The sequence below is a fragment of the Callorhinchus milii genome, unplaced genomic scaffold, assembly GCF_018977255.1.
Source record: "Callorhinchus milii isolate IMCB2004 unplaced genomic scaffold, IMCB_Cmil_1.0 Scaffold75, whole genome shotgun sequence".
Taxonomy (NCBI): Eukaryota; Metazoa; Chordata; class Chondrichthyes; order Chimaeriformes; family Callorhinchidae; genus Callorhinchus; species Callorhinchus milii.
Genome location: NW_024704816.1, coordinates 184,526 through 204,901, shown reverse-complemented (window position 1 = coordinate 204,901; position 20,376 = coordinate 184,526). Strand labels below are relative to the sequence as shown.

General features: G+C 49.2%; 1 protein-coding gene across 1 annotated transcript; it reads right to left on the bottom strand.

Moving 5' to 3' along the window:
- Window positions 1-816: 816 nt before the first annotated feature.
- LOC121851626 lies at window positions 817-20,304 on the bottom strand. Its single transcript, XM_042345693.1, has 3 exons — window positions 19,240-20,304; window positions 2,325-2,489; window positions 817-942 (listed from the first exon to the last, which is right to left on the bottom strand). Exons 1-3 carry the CDS (start codon window positions 20,302-20,304, stop codon window positions 817-819), a joined length of 1,356 nt encoding a protein of 451 aa, XP_042201627.1.
- Window positions 20,305-20,376: the final 72 nt, after the last annotated feature.

Sequence of the window (20,376 nt, the reverse complement as noted above, 5' to 3'; positions counted from 1 at the left end):
CATATTATATAATTTTTATGACGTAGAATTGTAATGTATTACTTACTGTTAGTAACTTAGCTTATTGTAGAGTATAGTAAGTATACTGATGATACTATGTGGTTTATACTTTAGTTGTTTACGTGTTGGTTTTAGTTGTTGCAGCTACATACTGTTAACACTCCTTCCCTTTATTAATGCTACCCCTATCCCCTCCCTTTGATGCTGAATTAGCACTATTCACATACCTGCATTTCCCATATCCTCTCCCTTTGATACTGCTAATCCTGCATAATGCACAGGCATATGTAGTACTAATCACATTCCTGCATTTCCCATGGAAATGTTAAATTCCTCTTGATATGCAAATTCCTTTGTCAAGGCGCCCAGCTTATATATATGCTCCAAGCTCGTGTGGTGTTTCATTCAGACGCTGTCGCCTCGACAGACCTGGTTTTCACCTGAGGACGGCTGCTTGCGTTGTGGCCGAAACGTCGTGAGAATTATTTTATTATGTTTATTTTATTTTATTACTTCCCTTCTACGTGACTTTACCGAAAGAACCAAGAAGATGAATCACTGCAGTCACGAAAACTTTAAATCGAGATGTAGAGGTGTTACGTACCGGGGTGTAGCAAGCCATTACGTTGCGGTGTCTACATCACGGTCCGTGCGTGGGGTGTCTACATCAACGTCCGCATACAGCCCCGCCCCTCAGGGGGCAGTTGGCTATATAAGGCGGTGCGCGAGAGAGCTCGAGGCAATCGTTGGAGCAGAAGAGCCAGTGACGACTGAAGACCAGCTACCTAGCCCTGGGACTACCCTGACTCGCTGCTCTTATAAGAGCCGAGCAGGGCAAGCCAGGGGCGACCTCAGAGCAGCGAGGTCTGTGTCCTTATGAGGGCCAGGCTCGTGTGGCTGAGGGTCGGACCTGAGCCGAAGCTGGGCCAGGTCAGTGAGCCTCTACAGTAAAATGAAAAACAATTAAATATTCGTTTATTGTGTGGATGAGTGGGTGCGTGCATGTGTGGATGAGTGGGTGCGTGCGTGAGTGGGTGCGTGGGTGGATGAGTGAGTGGATGGGTTGATGCGTCATAGGTGAGTCGCTGAGTGAGTGAGTGGCTGGGTGCATGAGTGTGGGTTAGTGATTGAGTGGGTGGCTTAGTGAGTGGGTCAGTGTATGAATGGCTCAGTAGTTGAGTGGGTGCGTGTGAGTGGCTCGGTGGTTGAGTTCGTGGGTGGTTGAATGTTTTGGTGGTTGAATTATTGGGTGGTTGAGTGATGGGTGGGTGGGTGAATAATTACGTGGTTAGTGGGTGAGTTGCTGAGGGAGTGGCCGGCCGGGTGGTTGGGCGAGAGGGTGGGTTAGAAATTGAGTGGGTAGCATGGTGAGTGGATGTGGATGTGACTGGGTGAGTAGGTGAGTGGCTGGGTGAGTATGTGAGTGGATGGATGAGTGAGGGGGTGAGTGGGTTTGTGGATGAGTGAGTGTGTGGGTAGGAATGAAACACCACCACGCTTGGAACGTATATTTAAGCTGGGTTGGAAGGGGGGAAGGCCGCCTTGACAAAATAATTTGCATATCAAGAGGAATTTAGCATATTTATGGGAAATGCAGGTATGTGATTACTACTACTTGTGAAATGCGTAGGAGGTGGGCGGGGGGTTTAAAGTCATATTATGCCCGTTGATTATGCAGGATTAGCAGCATCAAAGGGAGGGGATAGGGGTGGCATTAATAAAGGAATGTTAATAGTATGTAGCTGCAGTAACTAAACCACCACGTAAACAACTAAAGTATAAACTACGTAGACATCTCTAACGGCCAAACTGCCAGTGGCGCGAGACGCGGGGGCGGTACAAGGTAACCACGCCCCCCCGTGATGTCACAGCCATGAGCTCCTCCCCCCATGCCCCTCCCCCTCACCCCCCCCCCCCCCATGCCCCCCCCCCCCCCCCCCCCCCTCCCCCCATGCCCCCCCCCTCGCCCCTGCCTCCCCCCTGCCCCCCCCCCCCCCCCCCCCCCCCCCCCATGCCCCCCCCCTCCCCCCCCATGCCCCTCCCCCCTCCCCCCATGCCCCCCCCCCCCCCCCCCCCCCCCCCCCCCCCCCCCCCCCCCCCCCCCCCCCCCCCCCCCCCCCCCCCCCCCCCCCCCCCCCCCCCCCCCCCCCCCCCCCCCCCCCCCCCCCCCCCCCCCCCCCCCCATGCCCCTCCCCCTCACCCCCCATGCCCCACCCCCCCCCCCCCCCCCCCCTCCCCCCGCTGCCACTTCCGCTGGGTTCGAGTGGAGGCGGCGCGCGCTGTGCATTGTGGGTGGCGAGCGGCTGGTTTGGATTCCCGCTCACGGCCACCGTCAGTGGCGAGCGAAAGCTTCTGAAGCGGCGGCTCGCTGGGCCTCCTCTGCGTCGACTCAGCCTGAAGGTGAGAACCTCGCGCGGTGTGTCCACATCAGCAGTGGCGGCGGCGGTGGGAGGAGACAGAGGAGGCGCCTGGCCCACAGCCGTCACGTTCTGCGGAGTTCACGGCGCAGCTTCAAGCAGAGCTCGGCCCTGCTGCTGCTGCTGTTGTTGTGGTTACATTATAGTTGTGGTTACATTATAGTTGTGGTTACATTATAGTTGTGGTTACAGTTGTTGGTCGTGGTTATTGTTGTGATTATAATTGTGTGGTTGTTACTGTGGTGGCTGTGCAGGTGGTGGCACACGAGTTAACCCATAGCACCAGGGTCTAGCCCTCCTCTTGTACCGAGCCAGGCAGAGCAGTCGGCCCATGGCACCTGAGTCTGGCCCGTGACCTTCTCCTGCACTTAGCCTGGCACAGCCGTCAAACCATGGCACCTGGGTTATTGTGGTGACGTCATCGCCACGTAGTGGTGAATGGCTACTGTTGATGTGTGTGGGATTGTTTGTGAGTATGATGGTGAATGCGTGAGTATGATGGTGAGTATCATGGTGAGTGTGATGGTGAGTGTGATGGTGAGTATCATGGTGAGTGTGATGGTGAGTGTGTGGTGAGTGTATCATGGTTGGTGAGTAATACTGAGTGTGAGTTTGACTAAATATCTTCCCTCTCGCTGTCTCTGCTTTCCCCCCTAACTACCTCGCCTGGTATACAGGAGTTTGTAGGTTCGATCCCGACCCTGATGCCTGCTGTATATTTGGAGTTTGCGTGTCTCTGTCTCTCCCCGTGGTCGCGTGGATTTTTCTCCAGGTCCTCTGGTTTTTCTCTCCACATTAAGATACATTCGTTTAAAGTTTTGACTTAAAACTTTCGTGACTGCAGGAATTAATATTCTTGGTTCTTTCGGTAAAGTCACGTAAATAGAAAACAAAAACAAATCTATTTTTTTAAGTTAAAAAAATAAGATAAATTGAAAATAATAAAAAGCAATTTATTCGATTTATTTGCATTACTCATTTTTTGGGGGGTTTTCTATTTACGTGACTTTACGGAAAGAACCAGGAATATGAATATTCGTTTAAAGTATTTGGCTGCTATAATTTACACGTGATGACGAGCCACTTCGTTGAGCTATTATTGGTGCCAAGTCGCTTCTGAATAAGTAATATTTAAAAGTACTTTTTTTTTAAAACACGCTTTAATTAAATTAAATGTACCACGACTCCAGGAAGTGGCCCCGAGGCTTGCCATAACGTAAGGGGCCCTGGTGATTTACAGCCAACGTCAGTTGAGCGTGGACAATTAGACCCAAGCTGAAACATCATAAAAATGAATGTTTAAAAATACTTTTTTTTATAGAATGTAGTTTTGTCATCAGTACGACATAAGTATACCAAGTTTGCAGTCGATACCACATTGGGAAGTGGGTTAAAATTGAGTTGCAAGATTTGAGGATACGACAACAACAGACAGTGAGTTAAATAAAAGTGCGTAATAAAAGAGATGTTTATCTCAGTGGACCTTACCTGGTGAAATGAAAATCGTTGAGATTTTAGTCTAGTTTTATCTCTCCTTCCCGAGCACAACAACAAGCAGGAGTAGTGGGAGGAGCATTCTCCACTAACGGCGCTTGTGCCAGGATATGTACACCACAGATATCCATCACATAGAGACCCAGAGAGTCATCACACATAGACCTATACACTCACTACGCACAGACCCTCAGACTCGCACAGAGGTCTATAGACTCACCACACAAACACATGGACTCACCACAGAGCCCCATAGACTCACCACAGCCCCATAGACTCACCCCACAGAGACCCATAGACTCACCCCACAGAGACCCATAGAGTTATACAAAAACGCATAGACTCATCACACAGAGAACCACCGATTCAAACAGACTCGCACAGAGCCCTATAGACTCACAAAGCAGAGACACATAAACTCACCACACAGACACATAGACTCACCTCACAGAGACCCACGGACTTTCACAGAGACCCATAGACTCACCACACAGAGATCCATAGACTCACAGAGAGACCCAAGGGCTCGCACGTGAATGTGTGGTGATTTAGTTGAAGGTGGAGGGGGGTTACCAGCCCCTCGCACCCATCCAGAACTCCCTGTGGCCACTGGTGGCTGCGGGCGACGTGAGGTTCACAGCTGGTCAGGGTTGGCGCCCCCCCCCCCCCAAAATGGCATCTCTCACAACCACCGCTGCATTATCAACCGTCACCATTCGCCAATAAGTGACAGTGACGTCACCACAGCGCCTGTGCCAGGCCAGGTGCACTTTGAAGCCACGTGAAGTGTCGAAGGCTCGCTGACCGGAGGTCCTGGAACAGACCCAGGTGCCATGGGTTGGCTGACTGAGATGACTGGCAGCACCACCTGTACCCTGTACTGTGCCAAATTGCTGCATATTTATCATCCGGTGTTCCGCTCGTTGTTGTGAGTGTCACTCCTCCGTTGTTGTTGGAGGGCGAGTGTCGCCAACTGCCAAGTAGAAGCATCCTTCACGAGCCTCCCCGCAGAGGCCGATCTCGATACCACTGGTACCAGTCGTCGGCAAAGCCCACTCAGCTCCACATCCTCCCGTACCGCATCAGTCCACCTCCACTCCAGCCCATGCCATGCCTGCCAAGCTCCCTCCATCCACCCATATACTCACTTACCGGCTTACTCACGCATTCACCCACTCATATCTGGTCATGCACCCACGCATGAAATTTTAAATGCAGGCTACGCAAAGCATCGTGATCAATTTACACCAAAATATACTCTCAATCACTTAAACCACATATTCGTAAATGATGCGCACCCTAATCAGCCACTATGGCTGCGTGCAGGGTGTTGTGATGTCACGTAGTACGACGTTTTTCTTGCTCCCCCCCCCCCCCCGTTATAACGCATTGTCTATCTATGGCCTCGTCACATTGGCCTTAATGGACGCGTGGTGATGGTGAAAGATGATTCGGCGGTGGATACTGAATTGCCGGAGCCCCATTTAACATTCAGGTGACACGGGGCACGGCACGTGAAGAACCTCTTATGTTCTGTAAGCAGACTTCTCTGCGTGGGATAGTTAACACCTCTTAATGCACAGACAACCGCCAACGCAGCCTCGCCTGCCGGAGGAGCTCGCTGATGATCGGACAGTGTTCAGATCTCTCAAGGATCTGTGAGCTACTCGCACACAAAGATCCCCGTGTAGCCTTTAACAGACTGTTGGGGCAAGTGCTTTATAACATCATCAAAGGGGCGCTGCAATACGATGCAATCAAAATCACCGATCAGAGATTTTCCCATATATGGTCTTTGTTGATTGTGAATCGATAGTAATTGTATTGATTCCACTCAGTCGATACAGCAGCAAGCTCAAAATGTCCGATTTTATCTGAAAATTTCTGCGTTTCACAGATCATACAAAGCAACGGTATCGATGCCTGGTTTGTATGTACTTTTTATTTAAAAAATCTTTTTTATTGTAGTCTATCAGACTTTTGTATTAAATCGCTCTGCAAAAAGTCATTTTGTATGCTAATAAATCAATGTTATGCTAATGCAAAATTTCATCATAGCCGCAACTCGGTTTACTCCGATGTGCAATGTCATCTTTATTTCGATCCTGTGAGTGTACAATTTTTTTATTAAACTTCATTTACTGAGTGAATACAAGACCACTTATATGCTGATGTCCATTTTTATCATAGCTGTGATTCATTCAGCCATTCACTCACTCAGCCACAAACTCACTCAGCCACACACTCACTCAACGACTCACTCAACTACTCAGCCGCTCACTCACTCAGATATTCACTCACTCAACCACTCACTCACTCAATAATTAACTCAACCACTCAACCAATCATTCAACCACCCACTCACTCAATCACTCAACCATCACACTCTCACTCACTCAACCATTCACTCACTCAGCCACTCACTCAGCCACTCACTCAGTCACTCACTCAGTCACTCAACCACTCGCTCACTAAACCACTCGCTCATTCAACCGCTCGCTCACTCAACCATTCACTCACTCAACCACTTGCTTGCTCACTCAACCACTCACTTGCTCACTCAAGCACTCGCTCACTCAACCAATCACCCAACCACTCGCTCAACGATTCACTCAACCCCTCACCAAACCACTCACTCAACGACTCACCAGAATCCTCTCGGCTTGGGGACTCACTTAACCACTCACTTAACCATTCACTTAACCACTCACTAGAGCAACCACTCACTCACTTAATGACTTACTCAACCACTCAACCAATTACTTTCTCACTCACTCAGCCACTCACTCCTTCACTCAGCCACTCACCCTTTCACTCAGCCACTCACTCATTTAGCCACTCACTCAGCCACACACTCAACCACTCAGCCGCGCACTCACGAAGCTACTTACTCACGAAGCTACTTACTCACTCAACCACTCACTCACTTAATCACTTACTCAGCCACTCAACCATCACTCTTTAACTCACTCAACCATTCACTCAATCAGCCACACTCACTCAACGACTCACTAACTTAACCGCTCAGCCGCTCAGTTACTCTATCTCAATCACTCAACCACTCACTCATTCAACCATTCCCGAATTCATTCAACCAGTCACTCAACCATTATGTCGCTGGACGAGTCCCACCTTGATGGGTCTGCGACATTTCTTTCCAGAGTTATTGCCAAAAAACCACAAACATCCCAGAATCCTCTCGGTTTGGGGTCCAAATGTTGTCACTTATTATATCCCATGAGAAACATCGCATCGAATAAATGTGATTGGATTCTCCCCGCCTGGACGAGCAGAATTGAATATGTAAGCATCAGGGTTTGGATCAAACCTACAACCTCCTGTATACCGGGCGAAGTAGTGAACTCGTCACCCGGGTCGCCCTAATCCATTCCCGTATCTCTTCTTCTGTGTGTGTGCTACAGGCGGGTGTCTCAGATTGCCAGCACCATGTGATGGGAGCTCCAGGGCATGCTGCGTGCTCGCCAGGAGGGGCTGGGTAAGATGGCGTAGTCGCTGGAGCAGCTGCGGGCGCGGCACCGTCGCTCTCACCCTGGCGGAGTGCAGCAACACAGTGGAGCGGCACCAGCGGGACACTCTGGACAACGCAGCCAAGGTGCGCGCCAGCCACTCACTCACTCATCCACTCACTCACTCAGCCACACATACAACCACTCACTCATCCACTAACTTAAACCACTCACTCAACTACTCACTCACTCAACCACTCACTCAACCATTCACTCAAACATCCACTTACTCAACCACTCAATCAATCACTCACTCAGTCATTAACTTAACCACTCACTCAACCACACACTCATGCGCTTTAAACACTCACTCATTGGTTCAAACACTCACTCATTCAAATACTCATTCAACCACTCACTAATTCACTCAACCACTCACTCACTGAACCACTCACTCGCTCACTCAACCACCCGCTCGCTCACTGAACCAATCGCTCCATAAATCACTCATTCAGCCACTCACTCAACCATTCACTCACTCACTCACTCAGCCACTCACTCAACCAATCAATCACTCAATCATGAATTAAACCGCTCACTCACTCAACCCCTTACACACAGGCTCATCACCTGTGTCTCAACCATCTTACTGAGTAACATAACTCTTTTTTTAGAAGTGACCTGGCCACAAGTGATAGGTCAACAACGTGCCTTATGTGGAAATATATAGCAGCCAACTACTCTAAATGCCTGTTTCTAAATGTGTAGGGAAAATCCAGAGGACCAGAATAAAAATCCACTTGACCACGGAGAGAACATGCAAACTCCAAATACACAGGTGTCAGGGTTGGGATCTAACCGAAAACCTCCTGTATACCAGACGAGGTAGTTAACATTGTATCCGGGCAAGCCGTACATCGAGCTGGAGTGGACCATGCGGCCCATCCCTATCGCGTGAGTGGCTCCCACTGTTGTTATTGTGTTCATATGTGTGTGGTCTGCTTGTGTGTATGCGTGTGCCGCACTGCGCTATGAACCCAACATGACCAGGCTGTTGCCCCGCTCGCCCGACTCGTTGTGAGGCTTGCCCACCCCCCAGGGCGTTGTCGTGAAGATACCGCTGGGAGGAAGAATATCTCACAATACTGGAAGAGGTGAGGACTACACAGTGATTAACTGAGTGGGTCTGTGAGTGAGTTAGTGGATGAGTCGGTGGGTGAGTCGGTGGGTGAGTGGGTAGGTCAGTGGTTGAGGGAGTAGGTGAGTGAGTGTGTTAGAGAAGTGGGTGTGTTGAATGTGAGTGAATAGATGAGTGTGTGGAGCAGTGGATTGTTGAGTGAGTCGTTGGGTGAGTGAGTAGGTGGGTGTGGGTTAGAGATTGAGTGGGTGGTGGGTGATTGTGTGAATTAGTGGGTGGGTGGGTGAGTGAATGGTTTGAAGTGATTGATTAGGTGAGGGAGTGGGTGAGAGGTGGGTTGGTGAGTGGATGAGAAAATTGGTGGGTTACAGATTGAGTGGGTGGGTAACTAGGTGATTGGGAGGGTGAGTGGGTGAGTGGCTTATTGGGTGAGTAAGTCGGTGGGTGAGTAGGTGAGTGCCTGGATAAGTAAGTGAGTGTATGGAAGCATGAGTGGGTGGATGGTTGAGTAGGTGGGTGAATAGGTGAGTGGGTGGTGGGTGGGTGAATTAGTGAGTGACTGTGTGAGTGAGTGCGTGGGTAGGTCAGTTGGATATTGTGTGGGGGAGTGGGTGAGTGAGGGGTTGAGTGAATAGGTTAGTGGGCGGGTGAGTAGATTGTTGGGTGAGTGGGTGGGTGGGTGAGTCAGTTAGTGGGTGGGTGAGTGAATATCGAAGGTTGAGCAGGTGAGTTGTTAGTGTGTGATTGGGTGGGTGGGTGAGTCAAAGAGTGGGGCACCACGGTGGCGACATGTTAACTACCTCACCTAGTATACAGGATTTTGTGAATTCGATCCCATCCCTTCCACCTGTATATTTGGAGTTGGCATGTTCTCCCTGTGGTGTGGATTTTTTCTCTGGGTCCTCCAGGTTTTCTCTCCATATTTAAAATCAACATTCATTTAGAGGATGTGGCTGCAATGAATGTCTCCATGATAATCCACTTCGTTAACCTATCATTTGTAACCAGGTCACTTCTGAAAAATATTAATTTAGTTATCTGAACCAGAGGTCGCAACCGGGTACCCGATACCCGAACCCTACCCGATACCCGGCTACCTGTACCCGGCCGGGTACGGTACGGGTAGCCGTTTGCGACCTTGGGCGGCCGGGTACGGGTACGGATAGGCCGTGAGTCACTGGTGAGTAACCGTTTGTCACTCATTTCGGGTAGGGTACGGGTACGGGTAGGGAACGGGTACCCGTACCTCTGATCTGAACCTTTTCTGGTAAAATAAAAAATATTGTTTAATTTAGTTTATTGGGTGGGTGAGTGGGTAGGTGGGTTATTGAGTGATTTGCTGGGTAGGTTAGAGAATGAGTGGGTGAATGGGTGGGTGTGTGAGTGGGGGTGTGATTAGTTGAGTAGGTGAGTGGGTGAGTAAATTGTTGAGTGAGTGGATTAGAGATTGAGTGGGTGGCAGGGTGAGTGGGTTTGTGAGTGGGTTGGTGGGTGGTTTTGAATGGGTGAGTGGGTGGAGTGCCGTGGTGGCGAGCTGTTAACTACCTCGCCTTTATACAGGAGGTCGTAAATTCGATCCCGACCCTGACGCCTGGTCGCGTGGAATTTTCTCCAGGTGCTCCGGGTTCTCCCTCCACATTTAAAAACATGCAATTATAGAATTTGGCTGCTATCACTTTATACGTGAAAAGCCACTTAATTGAGTTGAATATTTGTGGTCAAATGGTTTTTGAAAAATATCTATATAGCTGAGTGCCTTACCTGGTAAAATAAAAAAGCGTAATTTTCATTTAGTGTGCAAAGGAGTGGCTGGGTCGGTGAGTGGATGAGTGAGTGCGATGTTTGATGGGTGTTTTATTTTACTTTTATTAATTTACATTTTTTTTACCTACGTGACTTTACCGAAAAAACCTAAGAATAGTTTAATGGGTAGTAGGTCAGTGGTGGGGTGAGTGAGTGTGGGCTAGAGATTGAGTGGGTGGCTTGGTGAGTGGGTGAGTGTGTGCTTGGCTCGGTGGTTGAATGAATGGATGGTTGAGTTAGTGGGTGGGTGTTTGAGTGTGTGTTATCGTGGGTGGGAGAGTCAGAGAGTGGAGTGCCATGTTGGCAAATTGTTAACTACCTTGCCTGGTATTTTTAAGTTCGTAGGTTCGATCCAAACCCTGCTTCTAAAAACAACCTATATAGCTCAGCGGGCCTTACCTGGGGATTTTTTTTTTTAGATTTAGTTAAGGGTGTTGGTGAGTGGGCGGGTGGGTGAGTGCATCAGTGTGGGTTTGAGATTTAGTGGGTGGCTTGGTGAGTGGGTAAGTTCGAGTAACTTAGTGGTTGAGTTAGTGGGTGGTTACGTTAGTAGGTGATTAAATTAGTGGGTGGGTCAATAATTACGTGGGTAGTGGGTGAGTGGCTGAGTGGCTGAGGGAGTCGGCGGGTGGTTGGCTGGGTGGGTGGGTGGGTTATAAATTGAGTAGGTGGCAGGGTGAGTGGATCTGAAAGTGGGTGAGTGAGTAGGTGCACGGCTGGGTGAGTTAGTGAGTGGATGGTTGAGTGAGTGGGTGAGTGTGTGGGTGCATGGATGTGTGGGTGGGTGAGTGTGTGTGGGTAGGAGGTTAGGTGGGTAGTGCGTGAATGGATGGGTTAGAAATCGAGTGAGTGGGTTAGTCACTGGGTGAGTGAGTGGATGGGTGGGTTTGTGAGCTTTGGTTAAGAGATTGAGTCAGTAGTAGGGTTTGTGTGTGGTTTAGAGATTGAGTGTGTGGTTGGGTGAGTGGGTGGTTGGGTGAGTGGGTGGGTTAGAGATTGAGTGGCTCGGTGAGGGAGTATTGGGTGGGTGAAGTGAGTTGGTGGGTCGGTGAGTGCGTGGGTGGGTGATTCAGTAAGTGGGTGAGTGAGGGGTTGGGTGAGCGATGGGTTGAGTGGGTGTCTTTTTTGTTCGTGAGTTTGTGGGTGGGTGAGTTGGTCAGTTAGTGGTTGGGTGAGTAAGTGGGTGGGTGAGCAAGTGAGTGAATGGGTGTGTTGGTAGGTGAGTGTGTAGCTTGGTGAGTGTTCGTAGGGTGAGTGGGTCGGTGAGAAAGTGGTTAACGGAGTGAGTGGTTGGGTGGGTGGGTGAGTTGTTGACTGAGTGGGGTCAGCGAGTGGGTGGGTGAGTTGATGTGGGAGGTTGAGTGGGTAAGTTAGTGTTTGAGTTATTGGATGGGTAAGTCAGAGAGTGAGGCGCCAAGGTGGTGAGACGTGCACTGCCTCGCCTGGTATACAGGAGGTTGTGGATTCGATCCTGACCCTGTCGCCTGTATATTTGGAGTTTGCATGTTCTACACATGGTCACGTGGATTTTGCTGCAGGTCCTCCGGGTTTTCCCCTCTGCATTTAGAATCAACATGCGTTTAGAAGATTTGGCTGCAATAAATGTCTATGTGATAAGCCACTTCGTTTATCTATAATTTGTTCACAGGTCTATTCTGAAAAGGATCTATATAGCTCAATGGGCCTTACCTGGGGAAATAAAAAGTAGTTTAGTTTAGGGGGTAGGTGCCTCGTTGGGTCGGTAGGTCTGTTGCAGGTCGAGTAGGTGGCAGGGTGAGTGGGTGAGTAGGTAAGTGGCTGGGTGAGTGGGTGGACTGGTGAGTGTGTGAGTTAGAGATGGAGTGGGTGGATGGGTGGGTGTATGATTGGGGGAGTGAAATGGTGAGTGGATGGGTGAATGAATTGTTGAGTGAGTGAGTCAGTGAGTGGGTGTGTAGGTGGGTGCGTAGGTAAGTGGTTAGCAAGGTGTGTGGGTCTTTGAGTGGGTATGTGGCTGAATGGGTATGTGGCTGAATGGGTATATGGCTGAATGGGTATGTGGCTGAATGGGTATGTGGCTGAATGGGTATGTGGCTAAGTGGGTATGTGGCTGAGTGGGTATGTGGCTGAGTGGGTATGTGGCTGAGTGGGTATGTGGCTGAATGGGTATGTGGCTGAATGGGTATGTGGCTGAATGGGTATGTGGCTGAATGGGTATGTGGCTGAATGGGTATGTGGCTGAGTGGGTATGTGGCTGAGTGGGTATGTGGCTGAGTGGGTATGTGGCTGAATGGGTATGTGGCTGAATGGGTATGTGGCTGAGTGGGTATGTGGCTGAATGGGTATGTGGCTGAATGGGTATGTGGCTGAATGGGTATGTGGCTGAATGGGTATGTGGCTGAGTGGGTATGTGGCTGAGTGGGTATGTGGCTGAGTGGGTATGTGGCTGAGTGGGTATGTGGCTGAGTGGGGTATGTGGCTGAGTGAATGGGTATGTGGCTGAGTGAATGGGTATGTGGCTGAGTGGGTATGTGGCTGAGTGGGTATGTGGCTGAGTGGGTATGTGGCTGAATGGGTATGTGGCTGAATGGGTATGTGGCTGAGTGGGTATGTGGCTGAATGGGTATGTGGCTGAATGGGTATGTGGCTGAGTGGGTATGTGGCTGAATGGGTATGTGGCTGAGTGGGTATGTGGCTGAGTGGGTATGTGGCTGAGTGGGTATGTGGCTGAGTGGGTATGTGGCTGAATGGGTATGTGGCTGAATGGGTATGTGGCTGAATGGGTATGTGGCTGATGGGTATGTGGCTGAGTGGGTATGTGGCTGAATGGGTATGTGGCTGAATGGGTATGTGGCTGAATGGGTATGTGGCTGAATGGGTATGTGGCTGAATGGGTATGTGGCTGAATGGGTATGTGGCTGAATGGGTATGTGGCTGAATGGGTATGTGGCTGAATGGGTATGTGGCTGAGTGAGTGGGTATGTGGCTGAGTGAGTGGGTATGTGGCTGAATGGGTATGTGGCTGAGTGAGTGGGTATGTGGCTGAATGGGTATGTGGCTGAGTGGGTATGTGGCTGAGTGGGTATGTGGCTGAGTGGGTATGTGGCTGAATGGGTATGTGGCTGAATGGGTATGTGGCTGAATGGGTATGTGGCTGAATGGTATGTGGCTGAATGGGTATGTGGCTGAGTGGGTATGTGGCTGAATGGGTATGTGGCTGAATGGGTATGTGGCTGAATGGGTATGTGGCTGAGTGGGTATGTGGCTGAGTGGGTATGTGGCTGAGTGGGTATGTGGCTGAGTGGGTATGTGGCTGAATGGGTATGTGGCTGAATGGGTATGTGGCTGAATGGGTATGTGGCTGAGTGGGTATGTGGCTGAATGGGTATGTGGCTGATGGGTATGTGGCTGAGTGGGTATGTGGCTGAGTGGGTATGTGGCTGAATGGGTATGTGGCTGAATGGGTATGTGGCTGAGTGGGTATGTGGCTGAGTGGGTATGTGGCTGAGTGGGTATGTGGCTGAATGGGTATGTGGCTGAATGGGTATGTGGCTGAATGGGTATGTGGCTGATGGGTATGTGGCTGATGGGTATGTGGCTGAATGGGTATGTGGCTGAATGGGTATGTGGCTGAATGGGTATGTGGCTGAATGGGTAGGTTAGTGGGTGGCTGCGAGTCAGAGTGTGGAGCCCCATGGTGGCGAGATGTTAACTACCTTACCTTTTGTAAAGGAGGTTGTGGGTTCGGTCTCGATCTTGATGCCTGTATATTTGGAGTTTGCATGTTGTCCTCGTGGTTCATGGATTTTTCTCCGAGACCTCTGGGTTTTTTGTGGCCACGTTGCTTCTGAATAAGATCTGTATAGCTCTGTGGGCCTTGCCTTGTAAAAAACAAAATTTAGTTTACAGTTAGGTGAGTGGGTATTTGAGTGCGTAGGTGGGTGAGTGAGTTGGTGGGTGGTTAGGTTAGTAGGTGAGGGGCTGGGTGAGTGAGTTGTTGGGTTAGATATGGAGTAGGTCATAGTGTGAGTGGGTGGGTTGGTGCGTGAGTTGGTCAGGGAGTGGGTGGGTGCGTTAATGGGTGGGTTGTTGGGTGAGTGAGTTAGTGAGTGCATTTGCAGGTGGGTGCGTGGATGATTGGTTTAGTGAGTGGGTTAGAAATTGAGTGCGTGGCAGGGTGAGTGGGTTTGTGAGTCGGTTAGTGGGTGTCTTTAGTAGTTGAGTGGGTGAGTCAAAGAATTTAGCGCCACGGTGGCAAGATGGTAACTACCTCGCCTACTATACAGAATGTTGTGGGTTCGATCCCGACCCTGACGCCTGTATATTTCACTCCACATGTAGAAACATGTAATAAGAGGAATTGGGTGCAATAAATGTATACAGCGACTTTGTTGAACCATCAGTGGGCCTTACCTGGTAAAAGAATATCTCACATTACCAGAAGAGGTAAGGACTACATATAGAGTGGGTGATTAACTGGGTGGGTCTGTGAGTGTGGGTCAGTGATCGAGGAAGTAGGTGAGTGAGTGTGTTAGAGATTGTGGGTGATAGGGTAAGCCATGGGTGACGTGAGTGGGTGTGTTGTTTGGGAGTGAATAGACGAGTGGTTGGGTGAGTTAGTGGGTGGCTGAGTGGGTGGGTGAATGGGTTTAGAGATTGAGTGGGTGGTGGGTGGTTGGGTGAATGAGTGGGTGGGTGGGTTTGTGAATGGTTGAGGTGAGTGAGTGGGTGGGTCAGCGCATGAGTGGGTGAGAGGTGGGTTGGTGAGTTGGTGAGAGGATTAGTGAATTGGTGGGTTCGAGATTGCGTGGCTGGGTGAGTGAGTCGGTTAGAGATTGAGTGGGTGGCAGGGTAAGTGGGTGGGTTGCTTAATGGGTGTGTGAGTGGGTGGATAAATAGGTGAGTGGACAGGTGCATGGTTTAGTGGGTGGGTGAATAAGTGAGTGGGTGGGTGAGTGCATTGTTGCGTGAATGTGTGGGTGGTTGAGTTTTTGGGTAGATGGGTGTGTGAATATGGGAGGTGAGTTCGTGTGTTAGTGGGTGGGTGAGTCGGAGAGTGAGGCACCATGGTGCCGAGATGTTAACTACCTCGCCCAGTATACAGGAGGTTGTGGATTTTATCCCAGCCCTTCCGCTTGGATATTTGGAGTTTCTATGTTCTCCCCGTGGTCGTGTAGAATTTTCTCCAGGTTGTCCCTCCACATTTGAACATGCATTTATATAATTTGGTTGCAATAACATTCTACGTGAAAAGCCACTTAATTGAACTGTCATTTGTGCTGAGGTGGCTTCCGACAAATATCTATAGCTCAGGGCCTTACCCAGTAAAATGAAAAACAATTAAATATTAGTTTATTGTGTGGATGAGTGGGTGCGTGCGTGTGTGGGTGGGTGCGTGGGTGGATGAGTGAGTGGATGGGTTGATGCGTCGTAGGTGAGTCGCTGAGTGAGTGAGTGGTTGGGTGCATGAGTGTGAGTTAGAAATTGAGTGGGTGGCTTAGTGAGTGGGTCAGTGTATGAATGGCTCAGTAGTTGAGTGAGTGAGTGGGTGATTGAATGAGTGGGTGAGTGTGTGGGTTAGTGGGTGGGAGAGTCAGACAGTGGGGCGCCATGGTGGCGAGATGTTAACTACCTCGCCTGGTATGCAGAAGGTTGTGGGTTTGATCCCGACCCTGACACCTGTATATTTCCCTCCACATTTAAAATCAACAAACATTTATAGGATTTGGCTGCAATACATGTCATAAGCCACTTCGTTGACCTATAATTTTTAACCAGGTCATTTCTGAAAAAGATGTTTAGCTCTGTCGGCCTTACCTGGTAAAATAACCACAATTTAGATTTAGTTTAGTGTGTTGGTGAGTGGGCGGGTGAGTGCGTGGGTGGGTGGGTGAGTGGGTGAGTGGCTCGGTGGTTGAGTTAGTGGGTGGTAGTGGGTGGTTGAGTTAGTGGGTGGTGGAATGTTTTGGTGGTTGAATTATTGGGTGGTTGAGTGATGGGTGGGTGGGTGAATAATTACGTGGTTAGTGGGTGAGTTGCTGAGGGAGTGGTTGGGCGAGTGGGTGGGTTAGAAATTGAGTGGGTGGCATGGTGAGTGGATGTGTATGTGACTGGGTGAGTAGGTGAGTGGCTGGGTGAGTATGTGAGTAGATGGTTATGTGGGGAGTGAGTGGGTTAGTGACTGGGTGAGTTGTAGTTGAGATTGTCAGTTTAAAAGTGAGTTGGTGGGTTAGAGATTGACTGGCTCGGTGAGTGAGTGCTGGGTGGGTTAGTGAGTTGTTGGGTGGGTGAGTGTTAGTGGGTGGATGATCGACTGGGTGGGTGGTTGAGTGAGTAGATGGGTGGGTGGGTTGCAGTGACGTGTGGTGAGGTCAATGGCTGGGGAGGCACTGGCTTGTGTCAGAGCCAGATTCACACACTGAGGGGGACGTGGCCTCACGGAGGGGGGCGTGTTAGATGCATCCCCCTCAGTGAGGCAAATGTGATGGCTACCTCCCCTGGTGCTTTTTCATTGCAGTTTCATGACGAGACCAGCGAGCCTAAATATCTTTATACACATACGTGAAATAAGTTACCTGGAGTATGGAAGGCGAGGACATGAAATGAAGGGGTCTACAAACATTACATTGGTGACATACTGTGATAGTAACAGGCACGCACTTATTGCCCGCGCTCCATCCAGTAACTGAGGGGTTGCGTAATCAGGGGAGGCTGAGCTCGTCGCTGCCTCACCTCTCGTCTCTTCCTGTATTTGCAGCGGAGCTCCGCAAATTTGGCGATTTTAACTATAAAAGTGGAATCTTACAGAAATGACATTTATAACACAGATCAGTGGAAAAATCTTTTATTTTATTTTATTATTCTCTTTTTTTTACTTTTCGTAACAACTATTGTCATTGGAGTATGACAGGTGAGGCACTGCCTCCCCTGACCGCACGTCCCTGGTGGGTTGGTAGGTTGGTGAGGAAGTGAGAGGGTTAGTGGGTACGAGATTGAGTGGGTGGCTGGCTGAGTGGTTGAGAAGATGGGTGTGCGATTTCATGGGTGAGTGAGTCGGTGAGTGAGTGGGTGAGTGGGTTTTTGTATGGGTGAGTGCTTCAGTGGGTTCATGAGTGAGTGGATGGGTTATTGAGTGAGAGGGTGGGTATTTGAGTAAGTGGTGTGCGTGAATAGGTGAATGGGTGGGTGTTTGAGTGAGTGAGTCAGAGAATGGGGTGCCACGGTGGTGAGATGGTAACTACCTTGCATAGTATACAGGAGGTCATGGAATTGATCCCGACCTTCCGCCTGTATATTTCGAGTTTGCATCTTCTCCCTGTGGTCACGTGGATTTTTCTCCGGGTCCTCGGGGTTTTACCTCTGCATTGAGAATAAACTTGCATTCAGAGGATTTGGCTGCAATGCATGTATATGTGATAAGCCACTTTGTTTACCTGTAATTTGTAACAAGGTCGCTTTTGAAAAAGATCTATATAGCTCTGTGGGCCTTAGCTGGTACAATGAGAAATAGTTCAGTTTTCGTTTATTGGGTGGGTGAGTGGTTGGTGGGTGATTGATTGAGTGGGTGGTTGGGTTGGTGGGTGAGTGTTTGAGTTAGAGAGTGGGTGGGTGGATGGGTGGGTGTGTGAGTGGGGGAGTGAATAGGTGAGTGGGTGGGTGAGTGGAGTCTAGAGTGAGTGAGTGAGTGGGTTGGTGGGTGGGTCGTTGAGTTAATGAGTGGGTGTGTAGGTGGGTGCACAGGTATGTTCTTGAGTGGCTGTGTGTGTGCATGAGCAAGTGAGTTAGCAGTTGAGTGGGTGGCAGAGTGAGTGGGTGAGTGTGTGTGTGTGGGTGGCTTTTGTAGTTTAGTGGTTGGGTGAGTCAGATAATGAGGCGCCACAGTGGCGAGATGGAAACCCCCTCGCGAAAGCCGACGTGTTAAACTGGTATATTGGAATTCGTAGGTTTGACCCCAACCCTGATGTCTGTATATTTGGAGTTTGCATCTTCTCTCGTGGTCACGTCGATTTTCCTCTGATTCCTTCGGGTTTGTTTAACACGTAGACTTTCGCGACCAATATCATACATAATAGAGGTTTCTTTTTTTTTTAGATTTGAAGCTTTCGTGACTGCATATTCTAAGGTTTTTTTCAGTAAAGTCACGTAGGTAAAACATTAAAATTAATAAAAGTAAAATAAAATAAAAATCACGACGTTTCGGAGGCAACACAAGCTTCCGTCTTCAGGTGGAACCGTCACAGCCACGACAGCTGTATCAAGTAAATGAGAGATTGCAGGAGCTACCACTCCGTTTTTATAATGGTTGGAGAGGGGGGGGGGGCCAAGTACAGCACACTTTTTATTAATATGGTAAGGTGAGGCTTAAGAGGGTGAGCCTTTGTTATGGAGAGGTACGGTTTGTGACTCAACCTGTGACAAGGAGACAACAACTAAACATGGTAAACCTGCAATAGTTGTCTGTCAAATAAGATTGGCCAAATAAGTGTAGTTAAATCTTTTTTGCATGGTTAATCACATCTTTCCAATGATTACTCAGTTTGTAACCATCATCACGGTTGAAATTATGTCTGTGTTTGTATATTTGTATGGCTTCGTGTACAAACCTTTGATGGTAGCCAGGAGGTTTGCAGAGAACCTTGGTCTCGGAAAAGACAATTTCATGAGAGCCCACCGAGTTGTAGCAATGATCGGCAACGGCCGAAGAATCAGTTCTGCCGTGTTTCAGATCTGACTTGTGCTCGCGGACACGATCAGAAACATGACGTTTCGTTTCTCCAATGTAGCAATCACCACAAATGCAACTCAATTTGTAGACTCCAGGATACTGTAAGTCAGGAACGACATCCTTCACAGATGGAATCAGATCACGGATTTTATGCACTGTACTGAATCGGACTTGGATCTTATGTTTGTTTAGAATTTTGGAGATCTTTTTGGTCACGCATGCTATGTATGGTAACGTGATAGTTTTGGTCGGAGTTTCATGTGGCTGTTTCTGTGTGGTGGGAGAAACAGCTTGGCAGATAATGCGGTCAGAGTATCCGTTCATCCTGAGGGCCCGATGTACATGTCTTAATTCACCGGCCAGGTGGTGTTGGTCAGAAATGCCATGGGCTCTGTGGTATAGCGTTTTGATGAGAGAATTCTTTTGAAATGGGTGGTGGGGCGAATCCGGTTTCAAGTAGGAATCTGTGTGGGTGGCTTTCCTGTAGACAGAATGTCCCAAGGATCCGTCAGGCCTCCTCTCAAACAGAATATCCAAGAATGGTAGTTTACCGTCTTTCTCCACTTCCATGGTGAATCTGATGGATGGGTGTCTAGAATTGATGTGGTCCAAGAAGTGGTTCAATGCTGGGAGGCCATGTGGCCAGATGACGAAAGTGTCATCCACATACCTCTTCCACAGGGAAGGACGCAGGGTGGATGTCTGGATGGCGTCTGATTCAAACTTTCCCATGAACATGTTGGCTATAACTGGTGACAAGGGGGAGCCCATAGGGGTACCCTCATTCTGTTTGTAGAAGGTGCCATTCCAGGTAAAATAGGTGTTGGTGAGGCAATGCCTAACCAGCGCAGGTACATCAGAATTCAATCCATGTTGGACTAAGTCCTCAATTATTGTTAGGGTGTCCGGTACTGGGACTTTGGTGAACAAAGATACTACATCAAAGCTGACGAGGATGTCATCAGGAGATAGTACCATGTCCTTAACCATAGAGACTAATTGGGTTGAGTTGAGTACTGCCGAAGAGGTCTTGCCTGTGAAGGGGAGCAGAGTATCTGATAGAAAACGGGCTAGTTTGTACGTAGGAGAGTTTATCATCGACACGATGGGTCGTAGCGGCGTGCCTTCTTTATGGATTTTGGGAAGACCATAGAGTCTGGGAGGTCTAGCCGCCGATGGTTTTAGAGAGGGACGTTTGCTTGGTTCGATTAGGGAAGTCGAACTCGTGATGATACTGTTTCTCAGATTGATGTAGCCCTCAGAGGCATAGGACACATCCATGCAGATGTAGCAAGAGCTGAAATAGCTACTATTCTTAAGAATGCTACGAAACCCACTAGTAACATCAGCAAA

What these genes read in the sequence shown, in the direction of transcription:
- LOC121851626 (XM_042345693.1), bottom strand. Translation starts at nt 20,304, where the DNA reads ATGGATGTGTCCTATGCCTCTGAGGGCTACATCAATCTGAGAAACAGT. An exon ending in CGTTACCATACATAGCATGC is followed by an intron (nt 2,490 to 19,239) that starts GTGACCAAAAAG and finishes TGAACTCCGCAG; the next exon opens with AACGTGACGGCTGTGGGCCA. An exon ending in GCTCGCCACTGACGGTGGCC is followed by an intron (nt 943 to 2,324) that starts GTGAGCGGGAAT and finishes ATTTTACTGTAG; the next exon opens with AGGCTCACTGACCTGGCCCA.